The 20,490-nt window shown below is 34.9% G+C and overlaps 1 protein-coding gene across 14 annotated transcripts in view; it reads right to left on the bottom strand.

The window, feature by feature from the left end:
* The window catches only part of LOC127879287 (protein unc-13 homolog B-like), a 140,281-nt gene that overhangs the window by 114,001 nt on the left and 5,790 nt on the right, over positions 1-20,490 (bottom strand). For 13 of the 14 annotated variants that reach the window (XM_052426051.1, XM_052426059.1, XM_052426061.1 and 10 more), the window contains exons 2-3: positions 17,676-17,705; positions 10,084-10,158 (exon numbers count right to left, since the gene is read on the bottom strand). In XM_052426051.1, the coding sequence (XP_052282011.1) occupies positions 10,084-10,158; positions 17,676-17,705 (105 nt within the window). The remainder of the gene's footprint in view (positions 1-10,083; positions 10,159-17,675; positions 17,706-20,490) is intronic. The other variant, XM_052426058.1, reaches the window with a different exon arrangement.

Genomic DNA, 20,490 nt, shown 5'->3' with positions numbered 1-20,490 from the left:
AAAATCTGGCCAGTCTTCCCACACAATCACTGCCTTTAGACAACCCCTGCTTCATTCTTTACACAGTGACATATTGAATAATCTCAGATCCCACTAAGTATTTACTCATTAATCAATGACAATAAAAGCGAATGAGATATTTCAGGAGTGCTTCCCAAATCCAGTCAAGTGTGATATTAGTGCACAAACAGATTTCTAAAATAATGGACACATTCCATGAAGCAAATTGATTTTGCTCCAAATAAAGATCACTTCTGTAAATTTACTGCCAAGACCAAAATTAATGCCAATGAAAAATTAAATGAGTGATATTTTCCTTTGCCTCACTAGCCTAGGAATTAATTTCTTGCAAAGATGTATTAAGATACATGTATGAAGCAACATAAAACTGAAATTCTCATCAACACTATGGTACTGAAACATGTCAAACAAGCAAGATGGATTGATACCTTCTAACATGCAGGTCATTAACCAGAGTGTAAAAATTAAATTATGAAGTATTGTTAATAGTTTAATAGGAGAATGAGAAAAACATTGATGACATAAACAATTCCCCTGTAAGCATATATAGTTTTTATCAGCACGACATCCGAAAAATGGGAAATGCCTGTACATATAAGGTATATCAAATCTCTTTAGCAAGCAATCAATACATGATGAAACAAACATCATGAAACAAGGGCCAGGGGAATAGACTTGATTTCAGACAGCTCCCCCGCCACTCCTGCCAAATACTGACCCACACAATTATGCCATGGGTCTGTTAATAAATGGAAGAACTGGTAAAGTAGCCTTTGGGAGTGGGCAGTCTTCTTTAAGCTCGCCAGGGCCAGGCTTTTGACAAAGTCAGGACTTTCCTCTTGGAATAGGAAATATTCACTTATATTATATTATTGTGTTGAGTTTGCTCACCAGGAGAAGTATGGCTTATAAATAAATTATATCCAGACTTAATCGGAGGTTGTAGAGTTGGGACTTTCGCAAAGACAACCCTTCCAATGGTACTTTCACAAAGACAACCCTTCCAATGGAACTTTTACAAATACAGCCCTTCCAAAAATCCAATGTGTCTCACACAAAGACAACCCTTCAAATTGTTCACACTTATTTTATTTATTGTTGAGTAAAATGACTTTCAATGTTATACAAGTTACAACACTGACAACAAAGTCTTATACCTGTAGCTATAAAGATTCAAAACCAAAAATGCAAAAACACTTCCAAAGCAATTTAAAACAAGAGCACCGCCTTGCGGGTGCAGACCGCTCATCTATTTTTTTTTAAAGGTGAAGGTCTCATTTTCAATCACAAAGGAGGGAGGGGTGGAGTGAAGAGGGGTGTATAGTGTGGGGGTGTGAACATTTATCACCAAAAATTATCTTCCAAAAATGCGAAAAAAATAATTTCGGGGGTGGGGGGGGGTGGGGGTGGGGTGGGGGGATTCTTGGGTGTGATGGTTGGACGGTATTTCAAACATAAAATAATAAAAATAAATATTTGTGTTTTTTAACCGTTTCAAAAAAAATTTGTGTGGGTGAGGTGGGGGGGGGGGGGGTATAGTGTGAGGGTGTGGTGAGGGGGGGGTGGGGGGGATTCTTGGGTGCGATGGTTGGACGGTATTTCAAAGATAAAATAATAAAAATAAATAGTTGTGTTTTTAACCGTTTCAAAAAAAATTTGTGTGGGTGAGGTGGGGGGGGGGGGTATAGTGTGAGGGTGTGGTGAGGGGGGGGTGGGGGGGATTCTTGGGTGCGATGGTTGGACGGTATTTCAAAGATAAAATAATAAAAATAAATAGTTGTGTTTTTAACCGTTTAAAAAAATAATTTGGGGGGGGTGGTTGGGTTGGGGGGGGTATAGTGTGAGGGTGTGGTGGTCATTTGTGAGATGATCTTAAAAAAAAAAAAAAAAAAAAAAAAAAAATAGGTGGGGGGATTTGGGCGGAGGTGGGGGGGTAGGGGGCGCGGGGGATGGTTTGAGTGGAGTCTATTGTGGTATGTCAGGTAAGAGTAGTTTTGTCAAAGTATCAATCAAATCTAATCATAAATAAAGAAGTTATGGCAATTTTAGCAAAATTTAATAATTTTACCTTGAGAGTCAAGGTCATTCAAAGGTCAAGGTAAAATTCAACTTGCCAGGTACAGTAACCTCATGATAGCATGAAAGTATTTGAAGTTTGAAAGCAATAGCCTTGATACTTAAGAAGTAAAGTGGATCGAAACACAAAATTTAACCATATATTCAAAGTTACTAACTCAAAAAAGGGCCATAATTCCGTAAAAATGACATCCAGAGTTATGCAACTTGTCCTTTTACTGTACCCTTATGATAGTTTGCGAGTGTTCCAAGTATGAAAGCAATATCTATGATACTTTAGGGGTAAAGTGGACCAAAACACAAAACTTAACCAAATTTTCAATTTTCTAAGTATAAATGGCCCATAATTCCGTCCAAATGCCAGTCAGAGTTACATAACTTTGCCTGCACAGTCCTCTTATGATAGTTTATAAGTGTTGCAAGTATGAAAGCAATAGCTTTGATACTGTAGGAATAAAGTGGACCTAAACACAAAACTTAACCAAATTTTCAATTTTCTAAGTATAAAAAGGGCACATAATTCTGTCAAAATGCCAGTCAGAGTTACATTACTTTGCCTGCACAGTCCCCTTATGATAGTTAGTAAGTGTTGCAAGTATGAAAGCAATAGCTTTGATACTTAAGAAATAAAATGGACCTAAACACAAAACTTAACCAAAATTTTCAATTTTCTAAGTATAAAAAGGGCACATAATTCTGTCAAAATGTAGGCCAGAGTTATCTTACTTTGCCTGCCCAGTCCCCTCATGATAGTTAGTAAGTGTACCAAGTTTGAATGCAATAGCATTGATACTTTCTGAAAAAAGTGGACCTAAACGCAAAACTTAACCAAAATTTTCAATTTTCTAAGTATAAAAAGGGCACATAATTCAGTAAAAATGAACGCCAGAGTTATCTAACTTTGCCTGCCCAGTCCCCTCATGATAGTAAGTAAGTGTACCAAGTTTGAATGCAATAGCATTGATACTTTCTGAGAAAAGTGGACCTAAACGCAAAACTTAACTGGACGCCGACGCCAAGGTGATGACAATAGCTCATAATTTTTTTCAAAAAATAGATGAGCTAAAAAAGGAGACAAAAATTTATTGTTTGCAATACTACTATAAAAACAATAACATACTTTAGTACAGAACGGAAGTAATATGGATCGAAAAAGAAAAAAATCTAACATAAGAAAGAAGGTTTGGTAGGCAAGTACCAGGATTTTACATAAGCAAAAATAATAGTGGTGTCTTTTTAAACCGAACCACTCTACCTGTTATGGAGAAAAAAAATCTCTAATTACACTGACATTGAACATTTTATGATGTCAAAAATAAAAACAAGGGAAAGCTCTAATTACACTGACATTAACAAAATAGTTATGACGTCAAAAATTCAAAACAAGAGAAAGCTCTAATTACACTGACATTGAACATATTATGACGTAAAAATTAAAACAAAAAAGATCTTATTACACTGACATTAAACATATTATGACTCTTATTACAGACATTGAACATATTATGACGTTAAAATTGAAAACACGCAAAATGCTTTCATTACACTGACATTGAACATATTATGACGTCGAAATTTAAACAAGAGAGAGCTCTGATTACACTGACATTGGACATTGTATGACGTACAATTTCTAACAAGAAAAAAACTCTTTTTACACTGACATTAAGCATATTATGATTTTAGACTAATAAGAAGCTTTTATTACTCTGACATTAACCATATAATGACGTCACAATTCAAACAAGAAAATGATCTTATTATTCTGACATTGAGCATATAATGACGACAAAATGCACAATAAGAAAAGGCTCTTATTACACAGACATTGAACAAAAATTCAAAATAAGAGAAAGCGCTGATTACACTGACATTGAACATATTATGATGTCAAAATTCAAAGAAGACAAAGCTATTAATACACTGACATTAAAAAATATTATGACGTCAGATTTTAGACGAAGAAGAAGCTTTTGTTACACTGACATTGAAAATTGTATGACGTCAAATTCAAACTAGTAAAAGCTCTTATAATACCTTGAAGTATTAACACGGTTTCACTAATGCTATTTAAGGTTAACTGCCTCCTCCCTGGTGGCCACATTTCATTAGCAGACCAGGCCCCTTGCACTCTCTTACAATGCGCGGTTCATTACATTCACATGTATGTTGAGGCTAGAACTACAACTCTGCTAGGAGAATGGGCCCCGTATTCACAAAGCTTTTTTTGCAATTGAAAAATCAATTTTGCTTGTCATTGAAAATAAATCTCCATTGTAGTTGATAGGCACAAATGAAAATCGATGTCAGTAAAAAATCAATTTTCGATTGCAAAATCGTTTTGTGATCACGGGGCCAGAACCATCTTCAAACTCTGCCAAGATACCTTTCATTAGAACGAAATGTTGTTACTAAGTTTCATGATAAATGTGCTGTCTTTTTACAAGCTTTTTAAAAATGTTGACTTGGGTCTCTAGTTTTTTTTAAGTCACATGACTCCGTCGTAACTATAGAAATCATTTGGTCAAATCTACTGATAATTTGTTTTATGAAGATTAGACAATAAGTTTGGCCTGTAGATTCTTCAGAAGGCTTCAATACAGCCACAAAAGGAAAACTAACTGCACCCTAGCATCCATGTATTTCAATGCACAATGCACTGGAACCATTTTTGATCTTGGCAAAGATATTATTAAAAAAAATTCTGCAGAAGTTTCATGAAGATTTGACATAAAATATGACTCCTAGAGAGATAACATGGCAGAATAGCCGTAAAAAGAAAATTGGCATGTTTTTCAATGGACCGAACCAGCAACTCTCACAACCAACAACGGAATATGGGCGACTAAAAAAGCTCAACATGGGCATGTTGTGCACAGGTGAGCTAACAAAAATGATTATTTACAACTACCAAGTCACATAAAATGAAAAATAAAATACAAAGTACTGACATGAATAGGCCAATAAAGCATGCATTGGCTTGTAGCATTGCACTATATGTATGATAGTTTTTGTTAAACAAAGTGAAATTTATATAATACATGTATATCACCAATTACAAATGATGGTGTAACACAGAATAATGCAGTTTAAAAGTAAAGTTCAAGACAGCAAAATAAGGATGACTAAATGTTAAAGTTAAAAAGAACCCTGAAGTAGGAACCATTAGCTGCCAATAAACCAATGTTATTTGTTCTGTTAGTGTTTCTTACTAAATGCTTGCGGCTGCATTATATGAAGGCCAAGTAAGTCTCCCAGAAATGCAAACTTCATTAACTAACTAGACTCACACAAGTTGGAACTTATTTATTTATAGCTGCAATTTCCAGCTATTTAGTTTTTACTGAAGAACATTACTTTTGGTTCGTAATTTGTTTGTATTTGAAGTATCCTGAAAAAAGATGACTAGTTGAGAGTCTGGTATTGGAGTGAGATTTGATTGTCTGGGAGATGAGATCACTATTTATCATAGGATTTCAGATCTTCTAGTACAAATGATAACAGTCTACATTAAATATAAGTTTTAATCTCAAGAGCATAATTTGAAAAAAACTTTAAAAAAAACAATAAACAATCTTCTAAATTTTCAATTAAATAAAAAAAGATATTGTTTAATGCAAATTTTTACAACAGACACCACAACCTGTAAGATGCCAAAAACCCACCCATCGCAAAATGGTCATGAATATCTTTGGATTCAGGTAGCTAGAGAGCTAAAGACCCTCATAGAAGAAGATTTGTAAGATATTTTCTATGTGAGTTTATATAAATTGTGGGACCCCTAGACAATTTCCAGCTTTGATCCCAGGGTAATGTTCAGAACAAAATAAGAAGAGGACCACTAGATTGAAGTGAACCACCAAATATTAAACCCTTGACCCTTGTGGTTTCAGAGAAAAAGAATTTTGAAGTTTGTTATTTTTAAAATATATGTAAGCTCCTTCGACCTACATAATTATGCAACAGACCAGAACGATTTAAAACGGGATAATTTCTGTTAAATCCGCTGAGTATTTCAGGAGGAGAAGTAATATTATTTCCAGATGCACCAAAACACTAGTGGGCAATAATTAATGTATCCTATAAGTTCAACATAAACACTACATGTATGTGCTCACATGAGATAAAAATATAATTATAATTAATAAACTATACAGAACAGTGTTACTGTGTGAAATTTGGTTTAATAATAATAACTTTTTAATCAAGATTATTCAGAAACACCAGCAATTTATCTTATCAAACTAACATTTGTTAATATCACACAAAATGGACTCAAATAATTTTAGTATATTTAGTATGAATACAAATAATACAAATATAATAACAAGAGCACCGCCTTGCGGGTGCAGACCGCTCATCTATTTTCTTTTTAAAGGTGAAGGGACTCTCATTTTCAATCACAAAGGAGGGAGGAGTGGAGTGAAGAGGGGTGTATAGTGTGGGGTTGTGGACATTTATTACATTATCTTCCAAAAAAGCGAAAAAAAAAAAAAAAAAAAAAATCGGGGGGGGGGGGGGGTATAGTGTGAGGGTGTGGTGATAATTTGTGAGATGATCTTAAAAAAAAAAAAAAAAAAAAAAAAAAAATCAAAAAAAAAAATTTGGGGGGGGGGTGGTGGGGGGTGGGGTGTGGGGTATAGTGTGAGGGTGTGGTGGTCATTTGTGAGATGATCTTATAACAAGAGCACCGCCTTGCGGTTGCAGACCGCTCATCTATTTTCTTTTTAAAGGTGAAGGGACTCTCATTTTCAATCACAAAGGAGGGAGGAGTGGAGTGAAGAGGGGTGGTATAGTGTGGGGTTGTGGACATTTATTACATTATCTTCCAAAAAAGCGAAAAAAAAAAAAAAAAAAAAAAAAAAATCCGGGGGGGGGGGGGGGGGGGGTGGGGTTGGGGGGGGGCGATGGGGGGGGGGGTTTGGGTGCGATGGTTGGACGGTATTTCAAACATAACCATTTTTAAAAAAAAAATGGGGGGGGGGTATAGTGTGAGGGTGTGGTGGTAATTTGTGAGATGATCTTAAAAAAAAAAAAAAAAAAAAAAAACAAAAAAAAATTAGGGGGGGGGGGGTGGGGTGGGGGGGGGGGGGGTATAGTGTGAGGGTGTGGTGGTCATTTGTGAGATGATCTTAAAAAAAAAAAAAAAAAAAAAAAAAAATAGGGGGGGGGGGAGGGGGGGGAGGGGGGAGGGGGGAGGGGACGGCACGGGGGATGGTTTGGGTGGAGTCTATTGTGGTATGTCAGGTAAGAGTAGTTTCATCAAAGTATCAATCAAATCTAATCATAAATAAAGAAGTTATGGCAATTTTAGCAAAATTTAATAATTTGACCTTGAGAGTCAAGGTCATTCAAAGGTCAAAGTAAAATTAAAGTTGCCAGGTACAGTAACCTCATGATAGCATGTAAGTATTTGAAGTTTGAAAGCAATAGCCTTGATACTTAAGAAGTAAAGTGGATCGAAACACAAAATTTAACCATATATTAAAAGTTACTAAGTCAAAAAAGGGCCATAATTCCGTAACAATGACAACCAGAGTTATGCAACTTGTCCTTTTACTGTACCCTTATGATAGTTTGTGAGTGTTCCAAGTATGAAAGCAATATCTATGATACTTTAGGGGTAAAGTGGACCAAAACATAAATCTTAACCAAATTTTCAATTTTCTAAGTATAAAGGGCCCATAATTCCGTTCAAATGCCAGTCAGAGTTACATAACTTTGCCTGCACGGTCCCCTTATGATAGTTCATAAATCTTGCAAGTATGAAAGCAATAGCTTTGATACTGTAGGAATAAAGTGGACCTAAACACAAAACTTAATCAAATTTTCAATTTTCTAAGTATAAAAAGGGCACATAATTCTGTCAAAATGCCAGTCAGAGTTACATTACTTTGCCTGCACAGTCCCCTTATGATAGTTAGTAAGTGTTGCAAGTATGAAAGCAATAGCTTTAATGCTTAAGGAATAAAATGGACCTAAACACAAAACTTAACCAAAATTGTCAATTTTCTAAGTATAAAAAGGGCACATAATTCTGTCAAAATGCATGCCAGAGTTATCTAAATTTGCCTGCCCAGTCCCCTCATGATAGTAAGTAAGTGTACCAAGTTTGAATGCAATAGCATTGATACTTACTGAGAAAAGTGGAACTAAACGCAAAACTTAACCAAAATTTTCAATTTTTTAAGTATAAAAAGGGCACATAATTCTGTCAAAATGCACGCCAGAGTTATCTAACTTTGCCTGCCCAGTCCCCTCATGATAGTAAGTAAGTGTACCAAGTTTGAATGCAATAGCATTGATACTTTCTGAGAAAAGTGGACCTAAACGCAAAACTTAACCGGACGCCGACGCCAACGCCAACGCCAACGCCAACGCCAACGCCAACGCCGACGCCGAGGTGATGACAATAGCTCATAATTTTTTTTCAAAAAATAGATGAGCTAAAAAAAAAAAAAAAAAAAAAAATTAGGGGGGGGGGGGAGGGGGGGGAGGGGGGGGGAGGGCACGGGGGATGGTTTGGGTGAAGTCTATTGTGGTATGTCAGGTAAGAGTAGTTTCATCAAAGTATCAATCAAATCTAATCATAAATAAAGAAGTTATGGCAATTTTAGCAAAATTTAATAATTTGACCTTGAGAGTCAAGGTCATTCAAAGGTCAAAGTAAAATTCAAGTTGCCAGGTACAGTAACCTCATGATAGCATGTAAGTATTTGAAGTTTGAAAGCAATAGCCTTGATACTTCGAGTGGATCGAAACACAAAATTTAACCATATATTAAAAGTTACTAAGTCAAAAAAGGGCCATAATTCCGTAACAATGACAACCAGAGTTATGCAACTTGTCCTTTTACTGTACCCTTATGATAGTTTGTGAGTGTTCCAAGTATGAAAGCAATATCTATGATACTTTAGGGGTAAAGTGACCAAAACATAAATCTTAACCAAATTTTCAATTTTCTAAGTATAAAGGGCCCATAATTCCGTCCAAATGCCAGTCAGAGTTACATAACTTTGCCTGCACCGTCCCCTTATGATAGTTCATAAATCTTGCAAGTATGAAAGCAATAGCTTTGATACTGTAGGAATAAAGTGGACCTAAACACAAAACTTAATCAAATTTTCAATTTTCTAAGTATAAAAAGGGCACATAATTCTGTCAAAATGCCAGTCAGAGTTACATTACTTTGCCTGCACAGTCCCCTTATGATAGTTAGTAAGTGTTGCAAGTATGAAAGCAATAGCTTTGATGCTTAAGGAATAAAATGGACCTAAACACAAAACTTAACCAAAATTGTCAATTTTCTAAGTATAAAAAGGGCACATAATTCTGTCAAAATGCATGCCAGAGTTATCTAACTTTGCCTGCCCAGTCCCCTCATGATAGTAAGTAAGTGTACCAAGTTTGAATGCAATAGCATTGATACTTACTGAGAAAAGTGGAACTAAACGCAAAACTTAACCAAAATTTGCAATTTTTTAAGTACAAAAAGGGCACATAATTCTGTCAAAATGCACGCCAGAGTTATCTAACTTTGCCTGCCTAGTCCCCTCATGATAGTAAGTAAGTGTACCAAGTTTGAATGCAATAGCATTGATACTTTCTGAGAAAAGTGGACCTAAACGCAAAACTTAACCGGACGCCGACGCCAACGCCAACGCCAACGCCAACGCCAACGCCAACGCCGACGCCAAGGTGATGACAATAGCTCATAATTTTTTTTCAAAAAATAGATGAGCTAATAAGCACATAGCAATTTCTTTGAAATAAAATTAAAATTATTAAAGACATGAAACAAAGAATGCGATTTAACAGCAAATAAACGTACATCAACATACTGAAACTCAAGAGAAGTGAACTTTATACAGCAATTGTGCACATGCCACTTTGCGCCTTGTGCAGAAACAGACAACGAAGGTTACTTGTGACGATAGGCAAAAGGCGAAGGGAGGTAACCAGAAACTGGTCTCAAAGGGATATTACCTGTGATGGAAGCAAGCTGGTTCCCAACTGACTGGGAATGTGGTAGGGAACCGGTCTCACTTCCTGTGACAGAGCCTTGGGGAGAGAATTAAACACGCATTCAGTAGCACAACAGGTACTGGTACACAAGTTTGGTACAGTGGAAAAGACATTGGACATTGGATCAGTACATAGACACAAAACAGAACAATCCATCTGTTCACCAGATCTGTCCAATAACACTGGACTCATATATAGGGTAAAAATACTAACTATGTATCTGTACAATGAAGTACTCTGATACTGTATTTTTGACACTGGTTATTATGTGAATATCAAATCCGTCTGATGTAGCAGGGTTTACTGTCACCGACTCTGTACAGAAGATCATTACCATGAAATGAGATCAGTACAGTAAGTGAGTACCATTAAATACATACATGTATATACAGTGACATTGAATCTGTACCAAGGATCTGCACATTAGATCAGTACACTCAGTATGAAAGTGCATTACACGGATCAACATATACACCAAGTGGGACCTATGACACATCTTACAAAAAAATTGTATATATTGAAAAGGTAAATCTTTTAAGATAAACCAATGCACCTTTAAAAACTGAGTTACAAGTCAAAAATCCATACATGAAAAATCTAAATGCATTACATAATAATGATGTTTTCCCTTTATTCTTTATTTTTCTGTCCTAATTTTAATTTAACAATTGGGAATTTCACAGTTCTGAATAGTAACACAATGGAAATTTAATTAGTTTTTCAAAACTCAATCTTAGTCAATAATTCATTGTACACCTTAATGTTCAGATTCTTCTGCTCTGATTGTGAATTGTATAACAAGAACAAACTGGATGAAACAGAACCACGCTGCCAGTTTAAAGAGAGTCACAGCAAATGAATGAATATTGGATGAACTGAGCTGAAATCAGGTTGTTATAATTAATTCTGCAGTGAGCTAAAGCCGTGACAGTCTCAGTTGCAAGCATGTAGTTCAGGCATTGTAAAGCTTTTGTTGAATTTTATTTATGTAAAAGAAACATTTTATAAAGAAAACATGCAATATTCTTCAGGGTTTTATACAAAAGATATGTATAGATATTTGTTTGTTTGGCCACTGACAAATTGATTATACATTCTACAGCGGACAAAAAGACAAAGGGCCAAAACTGGTTGCAGTCAATATACATTCTCAAATGATCATCTACACATTCAGCTGTACAAGTTTGAGCAAAACATGCCAAGCAGTTAAAGTACTTGAACACACACAATTTCTGAACTATTTATTTCATAGTAGAAAAACACGAAGGGCAATAAGGCCAGTATTTTTTAATGAAATGATTTTCAGACCCGCCGACTCCAATTTTTGACGAAACCTAAATTTTTTTTTTTTAATCTCGATTTTTTTCGGATGCCAAAAGGTGGCTTTTAAACACGAAACGCTTTCCGGGTTTTAGAAAAAGTTCAAATGAGTTATAAATCATCATAATAAACCCAGTTTTAAATACCCACATTAATACGTGAACATCCTTCATCATGTGCATGTGCTGGAATTTACCAAAAGCTACGCCATCATTGTTTGTTCAAGAACGCTATGTACAACGCTTTCATCAGCAAAGTCTGCTAATTTCCCAATAATTATGCTACCGTCAAATGAAATCCTGAATGGAATCGATTTGTTAGTAAATATTTTATTATTTCTTTACAATTTTATAAAATTGATAGTATTCAAATGACTAAAAATTATTATGAAAGCAATAAGAAAAGAACGATTTTAATTTAACAGGTGCTCGAAGTGCGTAACCCATTTACGCCTATCAACTTTAAACCTTCCATATTTTACGCACAAATACGGTAATATTTTAGAGAATACAATTTTATGTGTTGTTTAATGCAGTTGTAGTGAAGAATTTGTGCATATAATATGTGTTTTTTTGTTATTTTCAATGGGTACGAAATGGGTACGAAACTTCGGTTTTGTTCCGAACTGGTTCATACCAAAAGTTCAAAAATCGCAAAATCAACAGTTTTTAAAACGATTTCAAGCCATGAATGCCCAAATAAAATAGTCAAGTTTATAAGGGGTTATTATTGGATTAACGGCTCATTAAATTTTATGACATTGAACTATCAATTATGTTATCCTGGGATAAACTTTCATGAAGATCAATAATTATAACGATTATTAGGGACGCTATTTCTTTAATCAATACCATGACAAAAACACATGTTAACTTGTTTCAACAGGCATTTGTGAGCATTTATGTTTAACAGTTCCATTATTATAATGTTCTGGGAACGATGTATTTTAGTTAAGATACCAACTATTTCTGAAATCAAAAGACCCTTTCCTTCTATGTACTATATTTCGGATATGTTAAAATTCGGACATATAAAGATAGTGATATTTATGTGTTGATTTGTTGTATATAGTTTGTAAAAATATGTTTTGTGTTATTTCAGACAACAAGAATGGATGGTGGCAATTATCCTGGGCCTTTCTGTCAAGAAATAGATGTGAAAAATAATGTATATAAAAATAAAGCTTATTAAGACTTATGAAGGTACTTATTGTTATTTATGTATAAACATTATAACTTCTCAAAGTAATAAAAATATAGTCAATGCCATTATTCATTAATGTCGTAAGGTTCCTTTAATGATTGTTCTTATTAATAAAGTTGGAATTACCTGCGGTTTTCACACTGCGATAAAGTGGCGACAACTTTTTGGGGGCCAGTTCCACGCACGAAATCCGCAAAACGCACGGGTACTATGACCAAAATGCTCAGCAAAAAAAATCACCAAAAAGTTTATTATGGACAAGTGAAAAAATTGCATACCTTTTGAACAAGTTAAGATATTTTTAAAATTCAAACTTATTTAAAAACTGCACATCAAGACTTACAGTCTGATTATGATCATTTTGCACATCAACATGTTTGAAAACAATCAGTGTTGTTGCTTATTAAAAAGAACTTCATACCATAACATTTTTAAAATGAGTGCATATTTGGTCACCCATCTTTGTTCTTTCTTTTTTCTGTCCTCCTACCCGACACTTTTAGAAAAAAAATCCGAAAATCATTTAATTAAAAAATTCTGGCCTAATTCTGCCAAAACTTGTCACTGCCAAATTTTTTTCAGTACAATCCTCTGCAAATCAAGGTCGTTCAACAAGGCAAGTTTTACCAAGAACCACTTAGAAGTTAAAAAGGATTGAAAACACAAAATTTAAGACTACACATTCAGAGGGGGTTATCAAGTTGTAGTCAAGATGGCGAGTAAAGTAATAAGGGTATAAAATGGAGAAAAATACCTGTCGACATGGATGCGATTACCCCCTCTGACATTTTATTTTTGTACAATGAAAAAACAGACAACAGGCCAAAAATTATTGCAGCAATAAAATCTGTTTATTCCAATGATCTACACATGAACATCATTTAACTGTGAATGCTTGACCAAGAAACACCCAGTACTTAAAGAGAAGTCCAGACCAAAAACTTTCAGAAGTACAGACAGACAGACAACTTTAATGTTTAATGATAAACTCCGAGAGGGGAGGGGGGAACGATGTGTAGCCAAAGCAATATTTAGAAATTTAATTAAATTGTGCTGACCTATGCACATCCCATGACTGGAAGCAAGCGTTGTCTTAAACTAATGCAAGGCACAGTAACAGTTAATCAGAGGCCATATTTTTTAATTTAAATATTGGTCTGTTCCAATCGGAAATGTTTTTAAAATTTAACACAACTGTGACAGTCTGAACGTCATTCTGCTAGTATTTATAACATTAGAATAAATGTATCCCCGTGAGGGGCCAATCTAAAGGGCACTCTATGATAATGAAGATGACTTTTGGTGTACTGAGATGGCGAGACACAACTAGGTTGAGAGCCTTTGTGTCAGTCTTAATTAAACACTAAAAATAAAATATAAAAATACAAACAATCAACACTTTTAACTTTGAATGGCGTGTCCAAGTACATCATAAAGAAATTCCAACTCAAACCATTGGAATAATGACTGCCTTAAACCAACCATTCTTTTCAAAAATATATTTTTAATGATTACTTATTCTTTAAGCTAGTAAATACAATCTTAGTGATTTCTTTACACAAAAAAACGCTGCTAAATAAATCAAGAGGGCCATGATGGCCCTGAATCGCTCACCTGACTCATTACAATCAGATGAAAACTATGACCTCTATTGTCTAAACAAGGTTATTTTATGATTTGACCTAGTGACCTAGTTTCTGACCCCAGATGACCCAAATTCAATCCCAATCCAGATTTCATTAAGATAAACATTCTGACAAAATTTCATAAATATCTGAAGGAAACTGTGACCTCTATTGTCTACACAAGGTTTTTCTATGATTTGACCTAGTGACATAGTTTTTGACCCAAGATGACCCAAATACAATCCCAACCCAGATTTCATCAAGATTAACATTCTGGCCAACTTATTAAGATTGGATGAAAACTGTAACCTCTACTGTCTACACAAGTTTTCTTTTAACTTTGACCTAGTGACCTTGTTTTTGACCATCGGGCCATCCTTAAAAAATTGTTTGTTTGGCATCACCCGACCCAGGTAAATTTTGGTGGGTAGGTAGGTAACTGAAAGATAATTATCAAATAAAGTCTTCTGCCTCTGGTAAAGATTTTTCTGCACCGTCCGTATCACCGCACTTGTATTTGTAAGTCTATTTTTTCTATAAAGAACTTCCAAAATATAATATAATCGACGAAAAATACTTTTTCTGAAAACGACAGTCCGAAAAATTGTACGCATTTTGCACATGAAATAAAATGTGCATATCGTTTGACTACAGAAAATGAAAACAAGTAACCTAGCAAATACGTAATTAATATACTATTTGGTTGACATATTACTTTACAATAGCATAGTTTGTGAGTAAAAAAACAACAAAGTAATTATAACATTTAAATTTCAATCAAGAACAGAAAGGTGCAACATCTTCGACATGTAACTAATTATTTAATTATCATCCTTTAATTCAGGTTGATAGACGGTAGAAAGTTGTAAAGTGATCAGCTTAAAAATAATTTATTGAGTGTTACGCTTCTTTTCATTTGCTTATTTTTTATACGACTTTTGCCATCAGCCATTATATTGTAGGCAGATGACAATATCAACTGTGTATTCAATTATATGCGCATAAATGACCCAATATTACCCGATAGCGAACTCAATGTTGATTGGCCAGCTACCATACGCGCTTCAAATTGTTCATGGAAACAAACAGAAAAATAGTTTTAAAAAACACTCCGGATTAAAATGGCGGATGTTTTCAATAAAATTTAACGAGATTTAAGCATATTCGCAAATTATATTTTTCTTGAGCCAAATTCGCTATACTTTCGCAAATGGCGAACGACAGCGCGAGCCCTGTCATAGTGAGCATTTATTCCAATAATAACACGTTCGCAATGCTCACGCTGTCGTTCGCCATTTGAGTCATTTGCGAAAATATTGAAAATTTGGCACAAGAAAAATCTAAATTGCGAAAATCTAGTTAAATTTCGTTGAAAACATCCGGCATTTAAATCCGGACTGGTTTTCTATATTTGTCTCTTTGTTTCAATGAAAGTGTTCGCAATTCGAACAGTTAACGAAACCTGGTCTGTACCCGATTAGACATTGCTTGACCTTATTGTTAATGAAGTGCAAATGGTAGCAGGCCAATCAGCATTGAGCTCGCTTACACATGACATGACGTTGTCCAATGAAACGTGAGGACGGGTGGAGCTATCGGATAATATTGGGTCAATCATGCGCAGATGTTGTTTAATTTGAATACACATTTAATATCGCTGTCTGCCTCCAAAATAGCGACCGGTCGGAAAGTCTTATAAAGAGATAAGCAAATGAAACAAAAACGTGACAATACCCGTCAATAAATATTTCTAAGCTGACCACTTTTTATCTTTCTACCGAATATTTACCGATCTGAATTAAAGAGTGATAATTAAATAATTAGTTATATGACTATACTATTACACATCTCTGCCGATTGCCGAATTGAATTGAACGGTGATAATTAATTAATTTGTTTTTTTACTCCCAAACCATCCCGAACGACAGCAGCGGATTTTAATTAAAGGGATACGAGAAAAACAGGAGCGGTTTAATTGTATTCAAAGTCTTATTAATCGCATATGCATATGTCAAACAAATAGGCGACTCAAATAAATACCGGTACGCGTTTTGTTCATTGCTATTCTAGAAAGATTTTAGTGGGTCGGTCGGGTTATGCCAAACTAAAGAATTTTTAAGGATGGCCTAGATGACCCAAATTCGATCCCATACCAGATTTTAACAAGACAAACATTCTGACCACATTTCATTAAGATCTGATGAAAACTGTGACCTCTATTGTCTACACAAGGTTTTTCTATGATTTGACCTAGTGACCTAGTTTCTGACCCCAGATGACCCAAATACAATCTCAATCCAGATTCGATCAAGATAAACATTCTGACCAAATTTCATAAAGATAGGATGAAAACTGTGACCTCTTTTGTATAAACAAGGTTTTTCTATTATTTTACATAGTGACCTAGTTTTTGACCCCAGATGACCCAAATACAATCCCAATCCAGAGTTCATCAAGATAAATATTCTGACCAAATTTCGTAAAGATCTGATGAAAACTGAGACCTCTATTGTCTACACAAGGTTTTTTTATTATTTGACCTAGTGACCTAGTTTTTGTCTAGACTTCAGTATTTTGACCCCTGAAAGTTTCATAAGACACCCTTACAATGTCAAGCAGTAGGTCATTTGACTCCTGGTTTTTAAAAGCTATAGAAATCCTCAACATTATTGGAAAATCCTCTCTATTCTGAGCGGATTTGTTACATGTGACACAGATACAGTGCTGGGTCTAGGACATACATGTACACAGTAAATGTGCCTGTATTAGAGTAAACTTGCTGGTTTTGAATTTCATAGAAATAAAATACTCCTGATAAATGGTACTGTTATAAGATAATTCATTTATTTTATTTACATTCCTCATTCATATTCATGTAATTGTTTTAATATTGCGAGAATAAAATGTTGACATTAAAATTGTATTTACTTGCCCTATTAAAAAAAAATCCAATTATGCTGTTGGTCATGGAGTACCAAGCACTTTAAAGAGAGACAAATTGTAAAGCTGATGTCTGATTGCAAAAGGTCGTTAAAATTTACGAAAACTACATATATTGTTTTCGTTCTTGAAGTACATGTGAATGTCATATATTTATACAAGGGTATACACTGAGTGGAGCAGCACTAGTGAGCAATAAGGAACAAAGCTGTACCAATATACGCCAATCACCATACAATACCTAAAGACTGCACCTCACTATCACACAGTGTATGACAAATAAACTGCACATACAATACATGATGACTAACATGAGGAAACAAGATATCTCCTCAGTACAGCATTAGAAATAGAAAACACCAATAATGCAGGAATGGAAAAAAAGCCAACAATTGATCGAGTAAGTTGCAATTACCAACAGACTTTAAAGGTATGCAGATAGATGAAGACAACAAGTACACTCACCTGTGTTCCCCACCAATTTGGCTTTCTTGACTGAAATATATGAAAAACATTCAAATCAAACCATTGTAGATCAAAGCTTTATCCTGAATGCATTATATATGAGTCGTGTTCTGAGAAAACTGGGCATAATGCATGTGCGTAAAGTGCAGTTTGCACAGGCTAAACTGGGACGACACTTTCCGCCTAAATTGGATTTTTGCTAAGAAGAGATTTCATTTAAACGAAAAATGTCATAAAAGTGGAAAATGTCCTCCCCGATAAGCCTGTGCATTCTGTTTATTAGTCACAGTATTTAAACAAATAAGGGATCAATACAATACGTTAATGTTCAATTATTTTATTTATAGAGAACACGATGAACACCGCGGTAGATATTATGATTCGCTGTGTTCGCCTTATGGCAAACGTCCCCCGCGTCATTTGATCTGAACACCCATCGCGGGGTTCATATTGGTAAGCGAACACAGTGAGATGAACAACACGACGAGTGGCGTTTGTTTAAGTACACGGTGTCTGTACTGTACATGTACAATAGTAAACAAATGTTTGACTTGAGATGACTACTAACATGTAAGACACCAGATGAAAAAGAGATGTTTGTGCATTTTTTCACTAAAAATACTTGCATTTGTAAATCATTTTAAAAATAAATAACTGCTTTGTTTTATTTGTGTTTCATTAATATTTAATAAAAATGTTTTTGTATCAAGGTTTGGAAGTCGAACATGTAAGTTCATGTACATGTCAAACCTTGCCTCAGGGCCATGATCTAGTACATGGGTAACCATGTGCATTAACTTCCAGCACCCGATTGTATAAAAGCTGGTTAAAGTTACCGCTCGGTAACATTCAAACCTTGGTAAGTTTGCAGTTATTCAGGTATAGTAACCTTTAAGGTAACTCGATTGTATAAACACGATATACCGCAAAGTAACCTAAATGTGCATAGTGGAATTTAACCTCCGGTAACTTTAAACAAAACATTCCCACAATGCATTTTCTAATGACGTAATTTTTGCGCGAAGTGTCACGCTTATAAACAGCGACATGTATTTTTTTTATCAAATTCGTTTACAAATGAATTCACAATAAAATAAAGTGTAAATTTTAACTATGCGTTTATCAAAATGACCAGGGACAAATTGATAATGATGTCGGGATTTGCTGGGCATAATGCATGTGCGTAAAGTGTCGTCCCAGATTAGCTTGTTAAGTTCGCACAGGCTAATCAGGGACGACACTTTCCGCCAAAAATTGATTTTGCTAAGAAGGAACTTCATTTTAACAAAAAATTCATAAAAGCGGAGAGTGTCGTCCCTGATTAGCCTGTGCGAAATTAAATTGATTATTTATGGATTTTAAAGGATTATTAAAGGTAAGATACTAGTTCGAACGTGTTTTGTTTTTTGTTTGTACTTTTGTTGTTCCCTGTTCTCGGAGAAATGATTTTAACATGGACGCCATTGATGCATCGGATCACACACGGCATACCCATAACAGAATATAAGAAACACGTTTGTGCGTCCTTAAATTCGGCGTCCAAAGTCGGAAATCGTATTGCCCTGTAAATTAAGTCAAATAAAGTGTCAGTCGCTGCAATTTGTTGTTTACTCGTCGAAATTGTGAAGATCGTCGATGGTTAGCTTTTATAATGTTGCGCGCCGTGGCCATTTTGTGTAAGTTACCACATGGTTACTTGTACTTACCCACCTAGGGAAGCAGGGTATGTTTTAACTGGGTTTTAACCGATCGGTATAACTAACCAAATTTTATACAAACGCTTACCGACCAGTAACCAACATGTTACCGACTTTAAACCGCCAGTATGTGGTTAACCGCCGGTTTAACTGTTTATACAATCGGGTGCAGATAACATCTGGTTGGCATTGAAATAAAGCTCTGAAGCATGAAGAAATTAATTATAAAGACAAATGAATCAATGGACAATCTTTAATCCTATGCCCTAATAATATATCCTGTCCAAAGGTATGCATACATTTGTCAGTTACGTATGTCAAAGAGAATAAATGCTTCAAAAAGTTACAAAATATGGTTTTATTGTGTTTTGAATTGCACATCCACATTTAAAGCAAATACCAATCAAAAAGACTAAAGGCCCAATTGTGCCCATCTGAGAACCAAAGGAATAAAACTCATTAACAACATTAATCCCCCCACCCCCAGTTATAAACCTTATCCAGTAAAAATCATACCATAAATCATTAACACATTGACCTACATGTCTTAACCCTTAACCACTTAGATAAGTATTTTGCCATGTTTGCAGTCCCTTTGAAAGTAGTTTAATTAAAAACCTTTCTTACTAGATTCAAGTTTTAATGGCTTCATTCCCAACCCTTAGATACTGATGAGCAGCAAATAGCATACAACCTGAACAAAATGAGAGCTACTAGCAGGCTGTTCTGGTTTTATGCTGGTTGCACAAGCCATTTTTACTTTGCTTCTGAGTGGAAAAACACATAGATCTACATCTTCTTAATTCCTTCATCATCTACATGAATTTAAGTGATCTAAAGCATGCCTAGAGGGTATCAATGTGTGGATGAGACCTTCACATCTCCAATTTGTACATTCATTCTGCTTTGTTTTAATGTCAATTTGATATAACTTTCGTATAAATTTGCAATTGCATGCTTTCTAATTCTGATGATAAATGTTTAAAGATTGATGAAATAAAACTTAAAATGCTAAATGAAAACTTATACAATATAAAATACTTCAATATTTAACTGAATTTGAACACAAGCAACACACTTAATTACACCTAATTAAATTTTCTTTGAAAATATAAGTG

This window comes from Dreissena polymorpha, chromosome 4 (assembly GCF_020536995.1).
Source record: "Dreissena polymorpha isolate Duluth1 chromosome 4, UMN_Dpol_1.0, whole genome shotgun sequence".
Taxonomy (NCBI): domain Eukaryota; kingdom Metazoa; phylum Mollusca; class Bivalvia; order Myida; family Dreissenidae; genus Dreissena; species Dreissena polymorpha.
The sequence above is the reverse complement of the archived record's forward strand: the minus strand, read 5'-3'. Positions and strand labels throughout refer to the sequence as shown.